Here is a 25,850-nt window from a genome sequence, read left to right as displayed (position 1 = left end):
TGAGTACTTCTAACATTACACAAAGCAAAGGTCTCCATCAGTGTTCATGAAATGCTGGGTTTATCCTTGTGAGGGAGCTGCTGGTGAAGATCACGAGCCCTGCTTGATCCTGGCGACGAGTTTCAGTCTTCCTGGTGTTTCTGAAATGATGCCTCTCACTGTGGGTCAACAGAACTTCTGGCACAGGACAGCTGTAATAAAAGAAATTGAAGAAGTTTTGGAAAAAAAAAATCTTGGAAATTCCCTAAATTTGAGAAGCAGATTTTGTATTTACTTTTCTTTTGCCAATCAAGATAACAAAGTATAATTTTCACTATACAATTACTAACCTTGTCATCTCCTGCACTGTCTGTTTTGGGCTCTGGGCTTGTCCTTCCCAGCGCTCATGAGATTGCTTTGCTGCACTGTGGTATGAGGTGCTAACCTGTTGACAGTGTTGGAAAGGTTAATTTTAAAATGTATTCCACCAAAGATTATAGAAGTAATGTATTCTGAATACTTTACAACTACATGAATGTACTATTGCTGTGTGATTTATTACTATTACTGAAGGCTACTCTGTACTCGCCATACCAATACCAACTAGATGTTAAAATCTTAATATAAATGAGTAACAGTAGGTGGACATTTATGGGCTCAAAATGTGGTCATAAATATTTTGTACTTGTAAAAAAGATTTGTGTGTGTGTAAGAAAGATTTGTGTGTGTGTAAAAAAGATTTGTGCGTGCGTAAAAAAGATTTGTGTGTGGACTTAGAAAAAAAAAACCCTGCAAGTTACAACTACGGATTTTGACCCTATTTTTCTTCCTTTCATCTGATTGGTCAATGTCATGTCAATCACAAATGTAACAATCCAATCAGAGAACAGATGGGTTTGGCTGTCGGAGGGGCGCTTTTTTGAACTGCAGGTCCTTGAAGGGTGATACATAGTGATGGCCAAATGAAGCTTTCCAAAGCACTGAAGCTTGTATTGAAAAATGGTTCATTACTCGAAGCTTTTCAACACAGTCCTCTCCGGTGACATCTGGTGGCGAATATTTTGAAGAGCAGCTTGAATCTGCAAAATAAAACGGACTGCTCAATCATCACTGCTCACTCAAGAGTGGAGTTCTCTCCGATATTGGGCCACCGTTCCGTTGCTTTGAACATGTAATTGGTTTTGTTTTCTCGATTGGGGGGCTGAAAAAATGTAATGCGTATTTGCGTAATACATTTTGATCAATAAACTTTCCCTATTTAAACATGCACTATGGTGTGGCCTTTCTCTGCTCATAACTCCTTGATGTTGGTAAATACAATAAGTGAGCAATATATATAATATACATATGAGAATGCACAGCACATTATGGAGTATGCCCCTGCTGTGGAGTCCTGCCTCCATCTACTTGTCATTTAATCACTGGACAGCTGGACAGGTTCATACAAAATATTAGATGAGGCCAATTGTCCTATACATATTTTTGACCTAGGGGTGGGATTGATTGTGAACTGGAAAGGGAAAATGCTTAGGGGGCTGAGTATGGCTGCATCGTTACTGATTTGTAGAATCATTGTGATTCGATACAGGATCCGATTCAATTTGATTGGAATCTGGAAAGTTTTGCCTCAGTCAGAAATATTACAATTCTGGTCATGTATCAGTATATATCCATAATTTTGTATCTATTAAAAGAAAGCTGACACATGTGAGACTTAATTAGAGATGTAAACAGAGAGTTATGAAACCTGCAGCTGCAGAAGCCAGCGCAAAAACAGAGGCAAACACAGCTAGCGCGGACCTGACGACACACCAAAATCTGATTCTGACGCGTCGGGTCCGCGCTCTGTGTTCACGTTTGTATGCAGAATCCGTAAACCTGCTCCCAGGTACTGTTTTAGCTGTATGGTGTTTGACGACATGTTGTGAGGTTTAACCTGATATGCTGGCGTTTCAGGCATAATAACGTTAATTTACAAATCGACACAGGATTGTAATGAATCAATATCACTTTATTCAATTTAGCATGGATTGTAATCAGAAAAGCGATAATCAAACCTAATCAAGAACTTGCAAAGTAAAAACATGATCTATGTCAGGTAGCCCTTTTGTTATTTACATTTAAAAAGAGGATTAGTGTTACTGTGCGCTGGCTGAGTCTGTTTCTTTTCTTAGAAATAGTTTCTCCTGCCCTGGAGAAAATCCACTTGCATGGAACAGAAGAGGCTGTGGAGTGCAGGAACCACACTGCAAGCTGGTAGATATGCAGGTATTCCTGGGTCCTGCAGACTATCACCTAAAAACAATAAACAAAATGATTTTCTAAACTGTGTAGCAATGTAATGTACGTATAGTGTCAAATACATTTTTGTAGTCTTCATCAGCTTTAATTCACATGGAAGTGTTCCTAAAGTCATATGCTGTAATGATATTTACATTATGAAAACATGATTTTGGACATTTCAAGTTTTTCACTTCGGCAGATAAAATGAATTGAGCAAAATCAACTCAAAATATCTCCACATGCCAGAATGTCCTCTCTTCCTCGCTGGCTCCATATCTGTCAGTGGAATGATCACCTCTTCGCTCTCTGTCACCATCAACACACTCCACGAATCCCGTGGATGATTCACTTCCTTATATCCGTTTGAATCAGGTACCGAAGCAGTTACGTGCGTAATGAAGCTTCGGACGTCACTGGTCACGTGACTTTTGCCAAACGAAGCAAGCCTCGACACAGTGCTTCTGAACCAGTGTGTTGTTTTTTTCGACACACGCTCCGGAGCGTCAGCTTCAAGCGGGCCATCACTAGTGATACAGTTTGAAGCTGGAGGATCACTATATAAATATCCGATAGCAGCTAGGTCCCCTAACTTTCAGTAGCTGTTGAAAGGAAAAAGTTGTGGTATATCAGTGGTTAGAAATACCATTATTACTTTAGGATTAGTTTAACACAAAGTCAGGGCTGACCCAGGACCATTGCTGTGAGTCACAGTGCGCATCATAAAAGTCCGCAGGATGTGCTGCTAATGCTAACTAAAAGCAAAGGATCCAGAATTTGTTATGCTGGCTGCTGGGCTCTGTGGGTTTTTGCAGCAGCTCTACCTGTACTAGATGCACCTTCTCCTTGTCTTTTCTATCTCTGACTTTATGTCCTCTACAAGAGTTTGTTTTTTTTGCTGGTTCTTCAAATGTTCAATAAAAACATGTATGCTAATTCATAACGAAGAAAGCTTTGTAATGAAGACTGTCATTTCCAAAACACTGCCCGCCCCCACCCCGCGGTCCGCAGCGCTGTTGAAAAGGCTGTGGAAGTCCCTGTATTAAACACCTGTGACACAAAAATCACCAAACTCGGACGACCACAGACTGTTTTCCTTCGTGGTGATGAAGGAAAACGCTGGGTTGGGGTACGCACACACAAATCTTTTTTACACATACAAATCTTTTTTACGCACACACAAGTCTTTTTTACACATACAAATCTTTTTTACAAGTACAAAATATTTATGACCACATTTTGAGCCCATATTTTTCGCCCAGGCATAGCCCCACTGCTCGTGCCTATCGTAAAAAGGCAAAAATGAAGACATGACATGTTTGGGACGTGTGGGCTGCCATACTTCTGCTACCAAGCAAGGGGGCGGGGCCGCACGCTAACCAGGAAGTGCTAACAGGTAGTGATGGGCAGATGAAGCCCCATGAAGCACTGAAGCTTTTCATCCAATTGGTTCACCCCAACGCGAAGCTTCATGAAGCTTCATTTGCTCTAGCAGGACACCTACTGGACGTAAAAATAATAGCTGGCATGAATTTGAAGAGTGTGGCATTTTGCACACAGCCTGTAAATGTCAACAACAAAAGGAGTGTGTAAAACATGTATATTGTAGTGATGGCAGTATACTGTGTATATTTATAGTGGCAGTATGGGAAATGATTATTTGGAAATGCTTGAAATGGAAATGATCATTTACTGTGAGGTGAGGTGTGGTTGGGGTGTGGACAGAGTTTGTGCTTTTGTAACGTTGAGGTATGGACAGCTACACACTGAGGCTTTGTCCTGCCTGTTCACATTTTATTCTGTAAAAACTAAATTTTCACTGCTTTTATGACCTTTTTAGTGGGGAGAACATAGCTAGGATTTAATGATTTAACAAATCTTTTGAATCCTTTGTCCTCCACAATGCTAAATGGCTGGGAGTCCTCAATCACCATGCTGACCAGGTCTTCATCTATTTGAGATTGTTCTCCTGAGGAAAGACAATAAAGATAAAGCACAAATATAAATATCACATACGTAACTTATAACAGTTGTATAATATTGTTATATCATTTAGTAACATTACTGCATGCTATATTATCATGGCATTTGATGGCTCACCTGGTCTTGCTCCACAATCGGTGTCCCCCTTATTCTCATGCAAAGCTCTGTAGTGCCTAAGCATGGATGAGGTGTTGTTGTTATATCCCAGCTCCCTGGCACATAGAAAACACTTCACCTTGTACAAAAGTCAAGACAGCTCAACATAAATTGTATTGCACCATCAGTATCATGAAAATACATCTTCTGTAGAAATTTACATACCTTGTTGGGAGGAATAAGATCAAAATGTTCCCACACAGGGGAGGACATCCTCCTCTTCTTAGCTGGCTCCATTCTCTCCTGACTTTCCTCACTCTCATAAACCTCCAAACGGTCTCCAAACTCTCACTAACCGCAACTCTCCATCAAACACCCACATTTTTGAATGAAGTCTGAGGGGTTTATATCGCTGTCATATCTCGCGGCAAAGTTCGAACCACTTCATGAACCAGTCACGTGGTACAGCCGGGCAGCGAGGCTTCGGACGTCATCATTTTCAGCTCCTCCCATAAATGAAGCAAGCCTCGATACGCGCTTCGCGGAAACGCCCCCTCCATTACTCGACACACGCTCCGAAGCCTCGATACAGAACGTCCCATCACTACTAACAGGTAGCCGGCACTAGCCGCAACCTGAATTCCCCCTTCAATGTTTTTAAGCTCCCGCTTCACAATGCTAACAGGTAAAAGCATATGCTTGGAACTCTGACACATCTCCCCAATGTAGCCGAGCTGAGTCCTGCTGGTCGCGTTAACCCGCGAGCTGCGGGCGACACGCCAGACAGGCTAACCGGTTGGAATGCTACGAGCCGGCTAACGATTAGCCGGCACAAACCGTAGCGTGTTTATTATGTTTATTCCCCACGCCGACAGCGAACGCTTGGAACCTTGAAGCCGTATCCCCGCTGTGTGAACACACATAGCAGCCGAGCTGCACAGTGCCCAGGCGACAGCGTATGCCTAACGCCGAAGCCGTGTCCCTGCTGTGTTTCCTCACTTGTATCCGAGCTACTCGCTAGCCAGCAGCCGCACGGCGTGATCCAACCGGCGCATAAGCCTATTTTTCGAGGCGATAAGCCGGGGAAGGGAGACCAACAAAGGGGAAGCAACAAGCTAGGGGATACCGGGGGAACACCAGGGCATATTGGGGGGATACCGGGGAACACCAGGGAATATTGGGGGAATACCGGGGCTACCAGGTAGTGATGGGATTTCCGGCTCATTTTTAGAAAACCGCCTCTTTCGGCTCGACTCACTAAAAAGAGTCGGCTCTTTCGGCTCCGAACCGGCTCTTCAGGTTGTTTTGTTGCTTTAATTAATTTATTATTAATAATAATATAAAATTATGCACAAAAGGAATTACTAATGTTAAAAAAGTGGTTTTATATATATATATATATGTTTATACATAAATATATACAGTGGCCCCTAGAGACAAAGCACGTACAAACTCCAAAACACATTTCTAGCGTTAACTGAACTTCCAAAACAGAGCTACCTAGATCACTTAAATTATACGATTGAAAGCATACATGTATTGTTTGTGTATTTACACACAAGCACTCATATATGTTCAAATAATTTAAAAAAGAAATGTTCGTTTACCTGTTACTACCACACACCAAATCCGGTCGTTGGCACTTGCTGGCTTGTGTAGCCTCTAGGTAACAAAAGCTCAACACTGCGCCTAGCATCCTGGAGCACTTCTGTTGTGTTTTTTACGTGTTTCTGAGTTTTTATGTGTTTTAGAGTTTTTACGTGTTTTGGAGTTTGTATGTGCTTTGTCTCTAGGGGCCACCGTAAATATACTTTTATTTATTCACTCCACATAAAATGTAATAAATAAATCATATAATACAAAAACCAACTAGTCACAGTTCAGCTTTTAACTATTTAAATTTTCAGCTTTTTCCTTTTAAACAAATTTAAAATGAAACAACACAAAACGCTGCAAACCACAACACAATTAAATGTAAATTAAAGTATGAAAACAAAAAGTACATGCATATTCTCTGTCATATAGGCCTGCATGAATAAACTTTCTGAATCCTTTATCATCCGCAACTGAAAATAGTTGTGGATGATTACTATACCTTTCTAATGTGACATTGTTGTCCCTGGCTCTCTTTCTCTCTCTCTCCGTCCCACTCTGTTCCTGTGCTACTGCGTGTGTAACTACCGCCCCTCCCCCCTCTTCCCAGTGCAAAGCACAAGGCCCGCATGCGGAGTGAAGCGGGAAAAAAGTGTGAAAGAGAGGGTGAGAGAAAATAACAAAACCCACGGCTCGTGTCGTTCACGTCAAAGAACCGGCTCTAAGAGCCGTTTCGTTCGCGACAACACATCACTAGTATCAGGGGAGCACGCTCCTGACAGACGCAGCACGCTCCTGACAGACGCGCATGCATACAGCACTCTCAAGGCACTCCAACAGAAGTGGAGATCAAACGGTCACCGGTCATCTGTTTTATACGTAAGCTGTGGAGTGTAGCCGGGCGTGCCGGAGTGTCTTAAAGAAATATCCACATGCCACGACCAAGGAGGGTCGTTGTGTGGAGAGATAGTGTCGATATGCTAGAGAACCGATTTGACAGAATGGTGGGTCAAATAATGTTTTTTGTGCTGCTTTTGGGAATGACAGGTAAGTAATTGTACTTATGTTCCTTTAATCCATTTTATTGTTTTTTTTATTTTTATCTAAGTGATGACTCAAATTTTTTGGATCAGAAATAACATCTTACAATCTTAGAAAACTTGTCATAATTTTATTTATCCGTGTTTTGTTTCATGTACAGGTGTAGTGACTGCTCAGGCTGTCAGTAAGTATCTTTTCAAAACTCTAAAGATTTGACTTTTATTGCTTTATCCTCAGTTTATATCAGCCTCACATTTCATAGAAGAGTAAAGACTGAAAGCCTGTGAGAAATATGTTTCATATTTATGTTTGCAGAATATTAACCATATAGGCCTTTTCTATCTTTTTGTCATGATCTACCTAATTGCTTCTTAGGACCTCTTTACCCAACATCTGGAACTAAATGCTTCAAGATAGATGATGGAAGTTCTCCACAGATTACCCTGCTAAGACCTTTTTTCTATTTTGGGAGGACATATAACAGCATTTATGTATGTAAAATTAACATTAACAATTCATTTACTACATTTGTACCATTAAAATATTTTGCTGTCTAATTAAACGTACTGCCACTAATTACAATATAAAACATTGTTACAGGATAAATATATATTCTTAGTGCTTATATTCTGTTTATTTTGTTTTATAGAGGCCAGAGTAGGAGAAAGCCAGTTTGAGTACAATGTCAGAGTACTTACAGGAAACCGCATGCTTTTGCAGAGCACAGGAAGCGTGGCAGACAGAAAGTGAAACTAAGCAGAGTTGTTTTGATCGGAACTGTGTGTGTGACGTATAGCAGAACTACAGGGTGGGCCATTTATATGGATACACCGTAATAACATGGGAATGGTTGGTGATATTAAAGTCCTGTTTGTGGCACATTAGTATATGTGAGGGGGCAAACTCCTCAAGATGAGTGGTGACCATGGTGACCAATTAGAAGTCAGCAATCTTGGATACAACTTTTGTTTTTTCAATAGGAAGAGCAATCTTGGATACAACTTTTGTTTTTTCAATAGGAAGAGGGCCATGTGACACATCAAACTTATTGGTAATGTCACAAGAAAAACAATGGTGTGCTTGGTTTCAACATAACTTTATTCTTTCATGAGAAAGACAATGTATTTATTAAAATGTTTTTTCCTTACATTACATACACATCCTTACATTTCCTTACAAAGACACAATATTATAACAATGTGACTGGTCAGTTGTAATATTGATCCTGGACTATAATTACTATGATGATGCAGGAACAAGACCAACACAGTGATATCAGATCCATCATTTTAATAACAAGTGATCAACACCTGTGTCTGAAGATACCTAATTTATACTGGTTTTGACTTACAAGAATGTTTTTATTTTCTAGGTAAACCACAATGGGCATCTGACCTTTGATGCATCATGGTCTAGCTACAGCCCGCAACTGTTTCCAATGTATGGATCCAGAGACATCATCGCTCCATTCTGGACAGATTTAGACAACAGAGTAAATGGTCAGATCTACTACAACCAATACACCAGCGGCAGTGTTCTCCAGCAAGCTACACAAGACATCAATCAATACTTTCCAGGACTGAACTTTAATGCCAACTGGGTCTTTGTTGCAACTTGGTTTGAGGTGGCCTATTATCCCACAAGTGGAACAGTAAGTCAGCTTCCAAAATTTGGAATCAAATTATGTGCTTATGTGTGATGTATACGTGAAAGTCTGTTGCCTACTTTACTAATTCAGGAACAGTAGATTAGTGTAATCTAGTGTCACCTTCCAGACATAAAGACATAAATTCCTGTGATATATTTCATACAAAGATTATTTTTCAATATTGAACTTTTTTTTTTTTTTTTTAAAGTGATACCTGAAGATGACCTAAAGCATACATGAAAAGTGTATCATAACCAAATTAGGTGTAAATCCAGCAGAACACTGATCAAACAGAACATATAATAACTGAATTCATATTTTCCAGCGCACTACTGTCCAAGCTGTGCTGATCTCTGGAGGCCAATATTCATTTGTGCTGATGAATTACGGTATAATAGCCTCAAGAACACGGAGCATTCAGGTCAGACCTACTATAGTCAATACTCTGCATATTTACTAATGAAAAAACATTCATTATTTCTAAATGTAATAATCATAATTTTGTGACTCACATTTGCAGGCTGGTTATGATACAATCGACTCCACTCACTATTATGTCCTCCCTGGATCATTCACCAGTGCTGCATCAGGGAGTAACTCAAATTTTCGCCTTGGCAGCAACGTCAATGAACCAGGTCGCTGGGCCTTCCGGACAGACCATGGATCAACAGGCTGCACTTTTAATGGTAAGACTGCAGGATACAGAGGGCAACTGCTTCTGTAGCCTTTGTGTTATATAACATTATAGTGATGTGCATCTGTGAAAGGCAAGGCAAGAATTCTAATCACAGTGCATTAAGAGTACAGTAAAGCAATGAGGTTGAGGTTATTAACATTAAAGTCTCTGACTGTTGTTGGAATCAAGAACTAATGAAGGAATTTCAAATTATTAGTTGGAGGCTTAAAAACATTCTTCCTACCTGCTTAAAGGATGTTTAGCCATGAATTCAGAGGTTTTGAAAGATTTTGAATGGCAACATATGGCAAGCAAAGAATAAAAAATGCTAGAGAGAGAGAAGCTGTTCCCAACAAAGTGACTTATCCTAAGGCAGGATTCACTTCTTCATTTTGGTCCTTAACTGCATAAGGTATGCTGTCCTCACTAAAGTTTGTTGCAGGCAACGTAATTTCAGCTATACAGCTTAACATTCTTTATTCCCAGCTCTTCATCCTCCAAGAAATAGGCCGCTTGTTGTGTTTGTAGTGACGTGTCGTCACGAACGAAATGGCTCTTAGAGCCGGTTCTTTGACGTGAACGACGAGAGCCAGCTCCTTATCGCGAGCTTTGGGGTTTTTTTTTTTCTTTCTCTCACCCTCTGTCTCGCACTTTTTTTCCGCTTCACTCCGCATGCGAGCCTTGTGCTTTGCGCTGGGTAGAGGGGGGAGGGCCGGTAGTTACACACACAGTAGCACAGGAACAGAGCGGGATGGAGAGACAGAGACAACAACGTCACATTAGAAAGGTATAGTAATCATCCACAGCTATTTTCAGTTGGATGATAAAGGATTCAGAAAGTTTATTCATGCAGGCCCATATGACAGAGAATATGCATGTACTTTTTGTTTTCATATTTTAATTTATGTTGAATTGTGTTGTGGTTTGCAGTGTTTTGTGTTGTTACACTTTAAATATGTTTAAAAGGAAAAAGCTGAAAATTTAAATAGTTAAAAGTTGAACTGGTTTTTGTATTATATGATTTATTTATTACATTTTATGTTGAGTGAATAAATAAAAGTATATTTACGGTGGCCCCTAGAGACAAAGCACGTACAAACTTCAAAACACGTCCGAACTCTGAAGCACGTACAAACCCCGAAGCACGCACAAACTCCAAAACACGTAAAAACTCCATAGCACGTACAAACTCCGAAGCACGTACAAAACACAATAGAAGTGCTCCAGAATGCTAGGCGCAGTGTTGAGCTTTTGTTACCTAGTGGCCACACTAGCCAGCAAGTACCAATGACCGGATTTGGTGTGTGGTAGTAGAGTTGGATGTCTCGAGACCACTTTTACATGGTCTTGCCCATACGGAAAAGAAATAGTAAAAACTTATATGTGATATAAGGCTTACATGATTTACTCATGAAAGTGGCCACTTTCGCATTACTTTCATACATTGTTTTAGTAAGTATCAGAAACATACAAGTTTCATTATATAATTTTTCAAGGGATCTTATATCTGTTTTCACACTTACATGCTTTTCATACAAGTTTCACACAAGACAGATACAAACTTTATAAGATTTATATATATCTTTTCCATATGGGTGGTCTCGTCTTGGTCTCGACGGACTTTTGTCTTGGTCTCGGTCTCGCTGTTTCGGTCTTGCGTTCTCAAATCGACGTAGTGTTCGGGAGATTTGGAGTCAACCATCAGCGGAGCGGGGGGTGGCTTACTGGGCTTAAGCCCGGGTCATTTTTTCAGAAGCATGGGGTCTTTTGGAGTGTAATTTGTTAGTTAGATGCCTGACTGACAACTGTATAAAACAAAAACAACACACGAAGCACAGAGCGCAAAAAACTCAGGTAGATGTTATTTTTTATATTATGCTTTGGATGTTGTTCAGTATATCTATGCAAAACAAGAGGAATTTCAATACACAGCAGTATATTCACAGTTGAAACCAGATATTTACATACACTTTAGGGAGAATACATAAAAACCTTTTTTTACTGTTAAACATCAATTTAGAGTAAACTTGTTTTGTTTTAGATAAATAAATGTTGAAATATCTTTTGAATTAGTTAAATGTCAGAATAAAAAGAGGGAGCTGTCTATTTTAATCACTTTCATCAAATTTAGGAGTACATATACACTAAGTTTATTGTTAATTAATAAGAAAACTCCAGACAATTCCATTCTGAGCTGAAGAAGCTTCTGATAGGTTAGTAGAGTCCATGTGAGTGAATTGGTGGCACACCTGTGGATGCATATAAGGCAAAACACAGAGCCTGTTTCTTTGACATGGGAAAATCAAGAGATATCAACCAAAACACCAGGAAAAGAATTGTGGACCTCCATAAGTGTGGCTCAATTTGAATACAATTTGGTGCCATTTATAATTGAGAAATACAGATAGTTTCTCTCTTTACTCTTAAAGTTAACAAATATGTTTTTTATATTTATCAATCTAAAAAAATAAACATTTAGTCTGATTTGATATTACAATTAAAAAAGTGTTTGTGTTTTTATCTAAAGAGTACATAAATATCTGGTTTCAACTGTATAGTTGATGATGTTGGTGTTTGGCTTGATTGTCAGCACAAAGAGGGAGAGAGAGGAACAGAGAGGGAGAGAGAGAATGACGACAGAACAGAGATGAACAAGAGCAGGTGAGACACACATGTTAGTCAAATGGTTGTTTGCCAAAACTCATCAGAACATGTATCTAGTACCTAGTGTTTCTTTTTAGATACCATTTGTTACTTTTCAAATTCTATATTTATTAAGTTATGCTGGCTTGTTTGCACAACAAGGCTAAATAATTATATAAACTTTTCTCAATCTAAATATTGTACTTTGGTAGAATTAAAAAATAAGTGTAGTGCAGGTCTATGATGATTTTTAGTGCTACTATCATCTAGTTCTGATTCTGTCTTGGTTACTGTTGTAGTCCTGTTTTAATTCCGGATCAGTTCTGCGTCTGGTTGAATTGGGGTTTAGTCCTCGTGTCTTGATACAGGCCCGACTTTGTTCTGCCTTGCTGCTTAATTAAAAAACTAGTTTAAGGTGTCCTGCATATGTATATAGAAGTACATATATATATATAAAAAAACACCCAGCACGCCCCTGCGGGCGGTTTATCCTTCAAGCTCGGGTCCTCTACCAGAGGCGCCTCAGGATCAGTAGAAACTGGTATTAACGGCCTTGCATTGACAATGGCACTCACCTCAGCCATGAAAGTGGTTAAGACCTCATGAGTGAGTTTTACATGTCCAACCTGAAGAAGCATAGAATCTAAAATCCGTCTTGCCACTCCAATCATGCGCCCCCAAGCGCCGCCCATATGAGAGGATTGAGGTGGGTTGAAAACCCAAGTGCATTTTTGTTGAAGAAGATAATCCTCTACGCTCTTATTGCCAGGATCCATCTTCAGCTCTTTGAACGCTCCAGTGAAATTGGTCCCACAGTCCGAGCAAAGCTGTTTGATATGACCCCTGATGTAGAAAAATCTTCAGAGCGCATTTATAAAGTTTGAGGACGTCATTGTTTCAATAACCTCAAAATGTATGGCTCGTGTGGACATACATGTGAAAAGGACAGCCCGCCTTTTGTCTTGTGCTTGACCGCCTCTGGTACGGCTTATCACCACTTCCCATGGTCCAAAAACATCAAGGCCAGCGTAGGAAAATGGAGGGTCAACCTGAAGGCGCTCTGTGGGTAGGTCTGACATTTGTTCCTGCTCGGTTCTTCCTCTTAGTTTCCTGCATGTAACACACTTGTGAATGATGCTGCTGATGAGATGTTTCCCTCCAACAATCCACTGACCACTGTTGCGAATTGCACCTTCAGTGAAATGCCTGCCCTGGTGCTTCACAGCCTGATGATGATGACAAACAAGCAAGCTTGCTACATGGCTGCGGCTTGGTATTATTAGCGGATGGACTTCACCACTTTCAAGGTGTCCTCGGCCAATGTGTCCACCTATTCTTAACATACCTTCGTTGTCAAGAATGGGTCGGAGTTTGTACAGAGTGCTGGTTTTCGGAAGGTCATGTTTCATTTTGATGCATTTCAGTTCTTCTGAATACATTTCTTCTTGCACGCATTTTATGATGATCTGTTCTGCTCTGACAATGTCAACGACTGACAGGCCACTTTTGCAGATATGCCATCCAACACACCTTTGATTCTTTGAGGAGTGGGAGAAACACTGAGCAATATGACACAGACGTGCCACAGTCTTACTGAGTGTGGTCCAGCTAGAAAAATGCTGGAAGCGTTTTGAGCCAAGCTTGTCTCTACTAACTTGTGTGGCGAGCGAGGTTACCTCAGGACGTACATCAGCATCAGCATCTGGGTTCACAAGGTCAAATGTTGATCCATTATCGCCACTGGCAGCTACCTTTGGTTGTTTCATTAGGAATGCTGATCCTGTTAGCCACGTGGTGTCAGCAAGCTCGGCGGCTGGAACAGAACGTGACCCATGATCAGCTGGATTTAGTTCTGAAGGAATGTAGTTCCACTGCTCTGGTCGTGTTGACTGCCGGATGCGCTGCACACATACAACCCCCTAGTCTCGTTGTGTATGTATCCCAATACAACTCTGCTGTCAGTGTAGAATTTCACTGCCTTGAGATCCAGATCAAGCTCCCTGATTACAAGATCGGCTATCTCAACGGCCATGACAGCAGCACAGAACTCCAGTCTTGGGATTGTAAAGCCTGGGTTGGGAGCGAGCTTGGATTTCCCAAAAACCCACCTCTTGAAGACCTTGTTCATTTGTTGACTTAAGATAAGCAACTGCAGATATTGCTTTGACAGAGGCATCACAGAAAATCGATAATTCAGCGTGCTGTGCTTTGGAAACAGAGAAAGAGGCATATGCTTGTGGAACATCAAGGTTTTTTAGTGCTGACAATGATTCATTCTATCTTCTCCAACTTTCTTTTTTAGCCTCAGTGAGTTCTGCATCCCAGTCTGCATTCTCGGTTGTTAGCTCTCTTAGAATCAGTCTCCCTGTCACCACAACAGGAGCTATACCCCAAAGGATCGAACAGACTGTTTACTGTTGACAGGACACCACGGCGTGTAAATGGCTTTTGATTCTCAGGAATATTGAATCCGAAAGTGTCAGTCATTATGTTCCAGCTGACTCCAAGACTGCGTTGGACTGGTAAGTCATCCACGAAGAGGTTATGGTCTTTTACATTGTCTGCTCTTTGATCTGCAGGAAATGCGTTCATTACTTCAGCTCGATTTGGAGCTATTTTGTGCAGAGTGATGTTAGATGCTGCCAACATCTTCTGTGTTCGACGCAGAACATCAATGGCCTCTGCTGCTGTAGCAAAAGATCGGAGGCTGTCATCTACATAAAAGTCTCTTTCTACGCAGCACCTTGCATCACTGCCATATTCAACTTCTTGGTGCTCTGCTGCTTTCCTCAGACCAAAGATTGCCACTGCAGGTGATGGGCTGTTTCCGAAAACATTAACACGCATGTGATAATCCACCACATCCTTACTCAGATCGTTATCCTGGTACCACAGGAATCTAAGGAAATCCCTGCAGTCCTCACGAACAATGAAACAGCAAAACATCTGCTGAAAACCGAAGCACACTTTCTGTGTACTCACTACCTAATTTATAGCCAAAGTATTCACTCACTGTCTCTGTACTGTTTCGCTAGCTTAGCTTAGCTCGTAGCCGACTCGTTAGCACCATGGCTACTTCACCTGTCCCTCCTGCACTTTCTTGCTCATTGTGTCAGATGTTTAGTTACTCCTCGGCCTCCTTTAGCAGTAATGATATCTGTAACAAATGTAGCATATTTGCAGCGCTGGAGGCCAGGATTACTGAATTGGAGACTCGGCTTCGCACCCTTCATTCACCCGCAGCTAGCCAGGCCCCTGTAGCTGGTGCAGCCGAAAATAGCGTAGGCCCCGCTAGCTGTTCCCCGGCAGGTCCCAAGCAGCTGGGGAATCAGGGCGGCTGGGTCACGGTGAGGAGGAAGCATAGTCCTAAACAGAAGCCCCAGGTACACCACCAACCCGTTCATGTGTCTAACCGTTTTTCCCCACTCGGCGACACACCCGCCGGGGGTCAAACTCTGGTAATTGGCGATTCTGTTCTCAGACATGTGAAGCTAGAGACACCGGCAACCATAGTCAATTGTCTTCCAGGGGCCAGAGCAGGCGACATTGAAGGAAATTTAAAACTGCTGGCTAAGGGTAAACGTAAATTCAGTAAAATCATAATTCACGTCGGCAGTAATGACACCCGGTTACGCCAATCGGAGGTCACTAAAATCAATATTGAATCGGTGTGCAACTTTGCCAAAACAATGTCGGACTCTGTAGTTTTCTCTGGTCCCCTCCCCAATCAGACCAGGAGTGACATGTTTAGCCGCATGTTCTCCTTAAATTGCTGGCTGTCTGAGTGGTGTCCCAGAAACGATGTGGGCTTCATAGATAATTGGCAAACCTTCTGGAGGAAACCTGGTCTTGTTAGGAGAGACGGCATCCATCCCACTTTGGATGGAGCAGCTCTCATTTCTAGAAATATGGACAAATTTATTAAACCCCCCAAAATATGACTATCCAGAGTTGGGACCAGGAAGCAGAGTTGCAGTCTTACACGCTTCTCTGCAGCTTCTCTCCTCCTGCTACCCCCCCAAAAACCCATCTCCATAGAGACTGTGTCAGCTTCCAAAAAGACAAAAAACAAACTAAAAACCAGCGACAAACAACTTAAACATAAACAATCACAAAGAAAGAACAATACAGTATCCACATCTGAACCAAAGAGTAAAACAGTGAAATGTGGATTATTAAATATTAGGTCTCTCTCCTCCAAGTCTCTGTTAGTACATGACTTAATAATTGATCAACAAATTGATTTACTCTGCCTTACAGAAACCTGGTTGCAGCAGGATTATTATGTTAGTTTAAATGAATCAACACCCCCGAGTCATTCTAACTACCAGAAATCTCGAAGCACAGGCCGAGGGGGCGGTGTGGCAGCAATTTTTCACACCAGCCTATTAATTAATGAAAGACCAAGACAGACTTTTAATTCATTTGAAAGCCTGATGCTTAACATTGTCCACCCCAGCTGTGAAACTCAGAAACCAGTCTTACTTGTTATCATCTATCGTCCACCTGGGCCTTACACAGAGTTTCTGTCTGATTTCTCAGACTTTATATCTAATTTAGTTCTGAGCTCAGATAAAATAATTATTGTGGGTGATTTTAACATCCATGTAGATGCTAAAAATGACAGCCTCAACATGGCATTTAATCTGTTATTAGACTCAATTGGTTTCTCTCAAAATGTAAAAGAACCCACCCACCACTTTAATCACACTCTAGATCTTGTTTTAACATATGGCATCGAACCTGAACATTTAACAGTGTTTCCTGAAAACCCTCTCCTGTCTGATCATTTCCTGATAACATTTACTTTTACAATAATTGATTACACAGCGGTGAAGAGTAGACTTTATCAAAGTAGATGTCTTTCTGAAAGCACTGTAACTAAGTTTAAGAATATAATCCACCCACTGTTATCATCTCCAATGCCCTGTACCAACACAGAGCAAAGCAGCTATCTGAACGCTACCCCAACAGAGGTCGATTATCTTGTTAATAATTTCACCTCCTCACTACGTACGACTCTGGATACTGTAGCTCCTGTGAAAACTAAGGCCTCAAATCAGAAGTACCTGACTCCGTGGTATAATTCTGAAACACGTACCCTAAAGCAGATGACTCGTAATCTGGAGAGGAAATGGCGTGTCACAAATCTAGAGGATCATCATTTAGCCTGGAGAAATAGTTTGCTGCTTTATAAGAAAGCCCTCCGCAAAGCCAGAACATCTTACTATTCATCACTGATTGAAGAAAATAAGAACAACCCTAGGTTTCTCTTCAGCACTGTAGCCAGGCTGACAAAAAGTCAGAGCTCTTTTGAGCCAACCATCCCTTTAACGTTAACTAGTAATGACTTCATGAACTTCTTCACAAATAAAATTTTTATCATTAGAGAAAAAATTACCAATAATCATCCCACAGATGTAATATTATCTACAGCTACTCTTAGTACCATTGATATTAAGTTAGACTCTTTTTCTCCAATTGATCTTTCTGAGTTAACTTCAATAATTACTTCCTCCAAACCATCAACGTGTCTTTTAGACCCCATTCCTACAAAACTGCTCAAAGAAGTCCTGCCATTAATTAATTCTTCGATCTTAAATATGATCAACCTATCTCTAATAATCGGCTATGTACCACAGGCCTTCAAGCTGGCTGTAGTTAAACCTTTACTCAAAAAGCCATCTCTAGACCCAGCAGTCTTAGCTAATTATAGGCCAATCTCCAACCTTCCTTTCATATCAAAAATCCTTGAAAGAGTAGTTGTCAAACAGCTAACAGATCATCTGCAGAGGAATGGTTTATTTGAAGAGTTTCAGTCAGGTTTCAGAGCTCAGCACAGCACAGAAACAGCTTTAGTGAAGGTTACAAATGATCTTCTTATGGCCTCTGACAGTGGACTCATCTCTGTGCTTGTCCTGCTAGACCTCAGTGCAGCGTTCGATACTGTTGATCATAATATCCTATTAGAGCGATTAGAACATGCTGTAGGTATTACAAGTACTGCGCTGCAGTGGTTTGTATCATATCTATCTAATAGACTCCAATTCGTGCATGTAAATGGAGAGTCCTCTTCACACACTGAGGTTAATTATGGAGTTCCACAGGGTTCAGTGCTAGGACCAATTCTGCTTACATTATACATGCTTCCCTTAGGCAGTATCATTAGAAGACATAGCATACATTTTCACTGCTATGCAGATGACACCCAGCTCTATCTGTCCATGAAGCCAGATAACACACACCAATTAGTTAAACTGCAGGAATGTCTTAAAGACATAAAGACCTGGATGGCCGCTAACTTTCTGCTTCTTAATTCAGATAAAACTGAGGTTATTGTACTCGGCCCTGAAAATCTTAGAAATATGGTATCTAATCAGATTCTTACTCTGGATGGCATTACCTTGGCCTCCAGTAACGCGGTGAGGAACCTTGGAGTCATTTTTGACCAGGACATGTCCTTCAACGCACATATTAAACAAATATGTAAGACTGCTTTCTTCCATTTGCGCAACATCTCTAAAATTAGAAATATCCTGTCTCAGAGTGACGCTGAAAAACTAGTTCATGCATTTATTACTTCCAGGCTGGACTACTGTAATTCATTATTATCAGGATGTCCAAAAAACTCACTGAAAAGCCTTCAGCTAATCCAAAATGCTGCAGCAAGAGTCCTGACAGGGACTAGAAAGAGAGAGCATATTTCTCCTGTTTTGGCTTCCCTTCATTGGCTTCCTGTTAAATCCAGAATTGAATTCAAAATCCTGCTCCTCACATACAAGGTCTTAAATAATCAGGCCCCATCTTATCTTAATGACCTTGTAGTACCATATCACCCTATTAGAGCGCTCCGCTCTCGCTCTGCAGGCCTACTTGTTGTTCCTAGAGTATTTAAAAGTAGAATGGGAGGGAGAGCCTTCAGTTTTCAGGCCCCTCTTCTGTGGAACCAGCTTCCAGTTTGGATTCGGGAGACAGACACTATCTCTACTTTTAAGATTAGGCTTAAAACTTTCCTTTTTTCTAAAGCATATAGTTAGGGCTGGACCAGGTGACCCTGAATCCTCCCTTTGTTATGCTGCAATAGATGTAGGCTGCCGGGGGATTCCCATGATGCATTGAGTTTTTCCTTTCCAGTCACCTTTCTCACTCACTATGTATTAATAGACCTCTCTGCATTGAATCATATCTGTTATTAACCTCTGTCTCTCTTCCACAGCATGTCTTTATCCTGTCTTCCTTCTCTCACCCCAACCGGTCGCAGCAGATGGCCGCCCCTCCCTGAGCCTGGTTCTGCCGGAGGTTTCTTCCTGTTAAAAGGGAGTTTTTCCTTCCCACTGTCGCCAAAGTGCTTGCTCATAGGGGGTCATATGATTGTTGGGTTTTTCTCTGTATCTATGAAGCGCCTTGAGGCGACTTTTGTTGTGATTTGGCGCTATATAAATAAAATTGAATTGAATTGAATTGAATTGAATATCTGCAGTTATGGCCACAGGATCTTTTCTGAATCTGAGGACACCAACGAGACTGTTGTTAAGATCTGGTCCAGACAGCAGCACCTCATTTAGCGAGATTCCATCATGCTGAGCACTGGAATCAAATACCACATGAATCTTGGTTGTTTTTTTGGGATGGTAAACACCAAACGTGGGCAAATACCAGCATTCTGCCCCCTCCTGGAGTGGTGGAGCAAGTTCAGCATGTCTAACATATTTTGCATGAAGTCTGTGAAATGCATTTTCATTTCAGGCTTCTTATCTAAAGTCTTCTGCAGTGACATCAGACGTGATGAACATAGCATCTGTTATTTGGTAGACGTTTACGTGGGTGCCGAATAGTGATGGGATTTCCGGCTCTTTTTAGAGAGCCGGCTCTTTCGGCTCGGCTCACTAAAAAGAGCCGGCTCTTTCGGCTCCGAACCGGCTCTTCAGGTTGTTTTGTTGCTTTAATTAATTTATTATTCACAATAATATAAAATTATGCACAAAAGGAATTACTAACGTAAAAAAGTGGTTTTATTTATATATGTTTATATATAAATATATGCGGTGGCCCCTAGAGACAAAACACGTACAAACTCCAAAACACATTTCTAGCATGAACTGAACTTCCAAAGCAGAGCTACTAGATCACTTAAATTACACAATTGAAAGCATGTGTGTATTGTTTGTGTATTTATACACAGGCACTCAAATATATTCAAATAATTAAAAAAAAAAGTTCATCTACCTGTTACTATCACACACCAAATCCGGTCGTTGGTACTTGCTGGATTGTGTAGCCACAAGATAACAAAAGCTCAACACTGCGCCCAGCATCCTGGAGCACTTCTGTTGTCTTTTGTAAGTGTTTTGAGTTTTTATGTGCTTCTGAGTTTTTACGTGCTTCGGAGTTTGTACGTGTTTTGGAGTTTTTACGTGTTTTGGAGTTTGTACGTGTTTTTACGTGTTTTGGAGTTTGTACATGCTTCAGAGTTCGTACGTGATTTGAAGTTTGTATGTGCTTTGTCTCTAGGGACCACTGTAAATATACTTTTATTTATTCACGCCACATAAAATGTAATAAATAAATCATATAATACAAAAATCAACTATTCACATTTCAACTTTTAACTATTTAAATTTTCAGCTGTTTCCTTTTACAAATTTAAAGTGAAAACAACACAAAACACTGCAAAACACAATTAAATATAATTAAATATAAATTATAATATGAAAACAAAAAGAACATGCACATTCTCTGTCATATGGGCCCGCATGAATCCGCACTTTCTGAATCCTTTATCATCTGCAACCGAAAATAGTTGTGGATGATTACTATACCTTTCTAATGTGAAGTTGTTGTCCCTGGCTCTCTTTCTCTCTCTCTCCCTCTGGCTCTGTTCCTGTGCTACTGAGTGTAACTACCGCCCCTCCCCCCTCTGCCCAGCGTAAAGCACAAGGCTCGCGTGCAGAGTGAAGCGGAAAAAAAGTGCGAGACAGAGGGTGAGAGAAAGAAAAAAAAACAAAAAACCCACGAGCCGTCACGGCTCGCGATAAAGAGCCGGCTCTCGTCGTTCACGTCAAAGAGCCGGCTCTAAGAGCCATTTCGTTCGCGAACGACCCATCACTAGTGCCGAAAGGGAAGAGGGGCAACTATTAAACCTGATTCTTTGATCCCCATGATAGAACAGAGAAAACCCGACTCAGAGTGGTCAAAACATTTGTATATTTTTTATTCAATCATCTTCCGGAAGAGAGAGCCCTGCACAGCCCAAAGCCAGTTGCAGAATCTCTAACATTAGAAGCTCAAGATGAGTCTCATATAGGTGTTATTTTAGTACTTCAGACGCCACACACAGTTTCAATACACCCAACTCCTTCTACTCAGTTCCTCTTTTCCTTGTGTCTTACTTCCTGTGCAGCTTGCAATAACTTCCCCTTTCTGAGGTCTGTTGCCAGGGCAACCTGTCACCCCTCGTCTGAACTTAGTTTCACTCTCTGTCTGCTCCTCATATACTGCAAAAACATGCAGTTTCCTGTCAGCCTGTGACCTAGTCAAGTCTGGGCCTCTCATAAAACAATCTAATCAGCAAATAAGCATTAAGAATATATATTTATTTCTTAACACAACCCAGCTTTTTGTCTCATCCTGGAAGACTTCATCTTCCATGATCTGTAGGAAGACTGAATCCTCAATGGAGTGTGCTAGCAGGTTGTCATTTTCTGTGGCATTGAAAACTGTTTCTCCAAGTTTAGTCACCGTCGATGCATTTTGGATGTCTCCATTGGATGGGGTTCTCTTTCTCTCATCTTTGCCATTAGGATTTTCTTTCACCTTTATCTTATTCTCACACGTGGCAAAGTGACTTGGTCTGCCATTTTCCAGGATGCAGGTTTTCATAGCACTTACTGTAGGCGTGTTGTGAGCATCTTCTATGCAAGAAGAATGTCTGCATCTGGGTCAAGCGCTGGAATCTTATTTGCCACTCTTTTAAGATAATGGTGGTGACATGCAGCTTTGGGTGTGGGTATCTCTGACCTGTTGTTTGGGATATCATTACACTCTATAAGTGCAGGCAAGGGAATGGTAAGTTTTCCCATCCAACGATTCTATCATAAAACTGTGGGCTCTTCTCCCAGATGCTTCTGTGATGCCTGGACAGGTTTTCAGTGTGTATGGCATGGCTGCTCCCTTGAGACCAAACATGTCAAAAAACTCAGATCTGGCCAGTGAAACATTACTTTGGTCATCTAAAATGACATACATCTTCTGCCATTGCTCTTGGTGGCCATTTGGGTACACATTCACCAGACAGATCTTTGAGCAGGATTTGCCTTGAAACCCATCCCCACATACCTGGGTACATCTGGATGTGACACTCTGTGCCTCTGTGTCCGACCTCTCCCCCCCATTCTCTGTCGAGGAAGTAGCGTGAAGCTGGTCTGGGGTGCAGAGTGGAAATGTGTTTATCACTGTCACATTCTCCGCATTTAACGGTAGCCTCACAAGATTTGGCTTGATGAGTCGTAGAGACGCAGCAGCAAAAACATATGTTGTTTTCCTTTAAGAACCTTTTCCTCTCTTCCAGGAGCATTTTTCGAAAACCTCTGCATTTTTGAAGAGAATGAGGCTTGTGGTGCATGGGGCATAGCTTCTCTGGATTTCCTATTTTGCGCTCCAAAGCCATAGATATGTTTGTCTTGTGCACGGAGACAGATCTCACTTGATTTTACTTTTCTTTTCTGTAAGAATTTGTGAAAAGATCTGGATAGTTAAAACTGGGATCATTTCTCTCTTCAGCCTCTCTGCAGATGAATTTTTTAAGTAGTAAGTAGGAGAAAGGAGGAAAGGCAACATGATGATCTCTCTTGTATTTGCACCCATGTGACAGCCACTTGTCTTGGAGATTTAAAGGGAGCTTTTCCACAATTGTCTGCACACCTCTTGATGTATCAAGATAGGCTAAACCTGGCAGGTAACCCTCTCGTTTAGCAACGTCAAGTTCAGTAAGCAAGTCAGCCAGTTCTTGTAGTTTTTGACACTCTCTGTTGTGGATCTTCGGAAAACTCTCAAGTTTACAAAAGAGAACTCTTTCTATCACCTCTGGAGCACCATATTTTTTATTTAGTCTTTCCCAGATCATTCTAAGTCCCACCGTAGGCTGTCCGGTATTCACAGACTCTATTCTGATTGCATGCTCACCAGATTCTTTACCCAGCCATTTGAAAAGCAGATCCATTTCTTCACTCGCTGATAGACTCAGACTTTCGATTGTGTTGATGAACGCTTCTCTCCAGGCTTCATAATGTTCGGGTAAGTCATCAAACTTCGTTAGGCGTGAAGAAACCAGCTGGGATTTAGCAAGGTACTTGGCAAGATCTGTAGATGAGTCATTATTGTGGGAGCTGTTTGGATGTGGTCGGTTGTCGGTCAGTACCCTGCGCTGGTAGCGCTCATCTTCTTGCTGTGGAAAGTTCATATGGAGTGGCTGAGCATTATTTTGAGAGAAGCTGGCTCCGTTGTCGACGAGCTGGGGCTGTGCATTCTGATTGTAGCTTGGAAACGGAGTGGATGTTGGCGGTAAAGTTGAATCATTCTCTACTTTGGGTTCTTGTGGGAATTGTTCTTGTGTGTGCTGTGTAACATAGTGATCAGTCCTTTTCAATGCACACTCTGGCAAGGGCAGAAAGTCAAATTCTTTGTTGTTGAATTCGTTCACATCTCCTGCATCTGCCTCCAACACCTCAGTTTCAGCTTGGGCAGCCTCAGCCTCTTTCTGTAGATTAATGTAATCTTTCTTGGCTTCTAGTCTGGCCTTTTCAACTCTCAGTTCACCTTCCTTTTCCGTGAATGCTATTTTGGTTTTCGTTGCATCTGCTTTGGCTTGCGCCCTGGCTGCTTCATAGCTTACTCTGGAGCTTGCTGATGAGTGTGACCTCTTTGAGCTGTGGCGAGAATAAATAGACCCCAATTCAACTTCATCTCGTGAGCCTTCAGCTCTGTCTTCCTTTGAAGCTAGTGTTGAGGCGCTTGTGGCCTCCATTGCAGTGTGATGCAGACTGACAATACTTCACTCTTTTTAACTTCCACGTTGAGTGGTCATCCTTTTACTATGCTGTCCTCACTAAAGTTTGTTGCAGGCAATGGAATTTTAGCTATACAGCTAGCTTAACATTCTTTATTCCAAGCACTTCATCCTCCAAGAAACAGGCCCCTTGTTGTGTTTGGCAGGATTTAATGATGAAAATAAATTCTCTCTCTCTCTTTTTTGTAAGATTGTACAAAGAAAAGGAATGCAAAATACACAATGAAGACATGTTCCATTACACTGGGAGAATAACATTGCTCTAATGAAAGATACATGACCACAAATGAAGCATCTGCTGAAAAATACAAGCATCTACCTGCTTCCATATGATTTAACTCAAAATAGTGTCAAAACTTACTAATACACATTAAATATATAGGAACTTACGGATGAAGCTGATATTGTGGACTTTAACACCAGGATTGCAGAGATTGCCATCAGATTACAATTTTTTTCACTGCAGCAGCTAAAGAGCACACTACTTCCTGTAGACCACTTCCTCTACAAAAAAGACATTCTGCTTACTTAGCACTAGGTGGTTAGTAACTCTTCTTAAACCACTATAATATGTCCGTTCCATGACATAAGGAACTATCTCCCACGCTCAGGATATGTCCACTGATAACTGATTTAGTGGCGTCTGCACTGGTGTTTGAAAAGTTCCATATTTCAATACAAGCATTGCATGCTAAGCAGACAATGAAAAATGAAGTGGATAAGGTTTCTCAGTACATTGCACATTACCTTAAATATGTAAATATGAATCCTGCACCAGTTGTACTTTGGTGGCCAGGAATCATTGGGTTAGGTGAAGGTCAACTTGTTGTTGAAGCAATAAAGAGTGACTTGGCACTACACCAGTAAGCTACATACCTGTTCTTTATCTAAGTAGGTTGATGTTGTGCAATGAGAGCTGACCTATATACAGAAGAGACACAATTGTGATGCACATCACACACCACTGCTCCTGGAACATTTTTTGAATAGTTATTTCACAGAATAATAATTTACACTTTTATTGCCCATTCCCATTTTACACATATTATTGTTATTGCATGTGTTTAGTCTGCTTAATCAAAGTGCATTGTCATATATTTCATTGAGGATTTACAGCTCATCACAGTATGGAAACAGCTTTAGTGAAAGTTGCAGATGGCCTCTGACAGTGGTCTCATCTCTGTACTTGTGCTGCTAGACCTCAGCGGAGCGATTAATAACAACAGTATTTTATTGCAGAGATTAGAGCAGGCCATAGCAATTAAGCTCTTGTTTGAATCATGTCTATCTAATAGACTCCAGTTGGCTCATGTAAATGGGGAGTTGTCTTCACACTAAGGTTAATTATGGAGTTCCACAGGTTCTGTGCTAGGACCAGTTCTGTGTACATTATACATGGTTCTCCTAGGCAGTATCTTTCAAAGGCATTGCGTATATTTTCACTGCTATGCAGATGATCTCCAGCTCTGTCAATGAAGCCAAAAGACAAAACTGTGGGAACGTCTTAAAGACATAAAAACACAGGTAACCTTCAACTTCCTGCTTCTAAATTCAGATCAAACTAAGTTGATTGCACTCAGCCATGAAAATCTTACAAACATGATGTGTAACCAGATGCATACTCTGGATGGGATTACCTTGGCCTTAACACTAACAGAAATTTTGTTTTTGACCAGGTTATGTCCTTCACTGCTTATATTTAACACATATTCAGGATTGCTTTTTTTGCATTTATGCAGTATCTCTAAAATTAGAAAAATTCTATTTCAGAGTGATGCTAGAAAATTAGTTCATGCATTTGTTACTTGAAGAATGGACTACTGTGATTTGCTATTATCAGGTTGTCC

General features: G+C 41.0%; 2 protein-coding genes across 2 annotated transcripts in view; one reads left to right on the top strand and one right to left on the bottom strand.

The window, feature by feature from the left end:
- Positions 1-37: 37 nt before the first annotated feature.
- LOC309712760 (uncharacterized protein) lies at positions 38-4,938 on the bottom strand (the record flags this gene model as incomplete). Its single annotated transcript, XM_082543825.1, has 5 exons — positions 4,564-4,938; positions 4,360-4,477; positions 4,191-4,228; positions 330-424; positions 38-191 (listed from the first exon to the last, which is right to left on the bottom strand). The coding sequence occupies exons 1-5, from the start codon at positions 4,633-4,635 to the stop codon at positions 38-40; spliced, it is 477 nt and encodes a 158-aa protein (XP_082399951.1). The 5' UTR covers positions 4,636-4,938.
- The window catches only part of LOC309712762 (alpha-tectorin-like), a gene marked incomplete at its 3' end in the record, with an annotated part of 42,129 nt that continues 19,650 nt past the window's right edge, over positions 3,372-25,850 (top strand). Inside the window, 7 exon segments of the mRNA XM_082543827.1 lie at positions 3,372-3,655; positions 4,953-6,978; positions 7,133-7,156; positions 7,348-7,463; positions 8,345-8,623; positions 8,946-9,041; positions 9,141-9,306. Of these exon segments, the coding sequence (XP_082399953.1) occupies positions 6,864-6,978; positions 7,133-7,156; positions 7,348-7,463; positions 8,345-8,623; positions 8,946-9,041; positions 9,141-9,306 (796 nt within the window). The 5' untranslated portion in view covers positions 3,372-3,655; positions 4,953-6,863.

Source organism: Aulonocara stuartgranti, assembly GCF_965226115.1.
Source record: "Aulonocara stuartgranti genome assembly, chromosome: 8".
Classification (NCBI taxonomy): Eukaryota; Metazoa; Chordata; class Actinopteri; order Cichliformes; family Cichlidae; genus Aulonocara; species Aulonocara stuartgranti.
The sequence above is the reverse complement of the archived record's forward strand: the minus strand, read 5'-3'. Positions and strand labels throughout refer to the sequence as shown.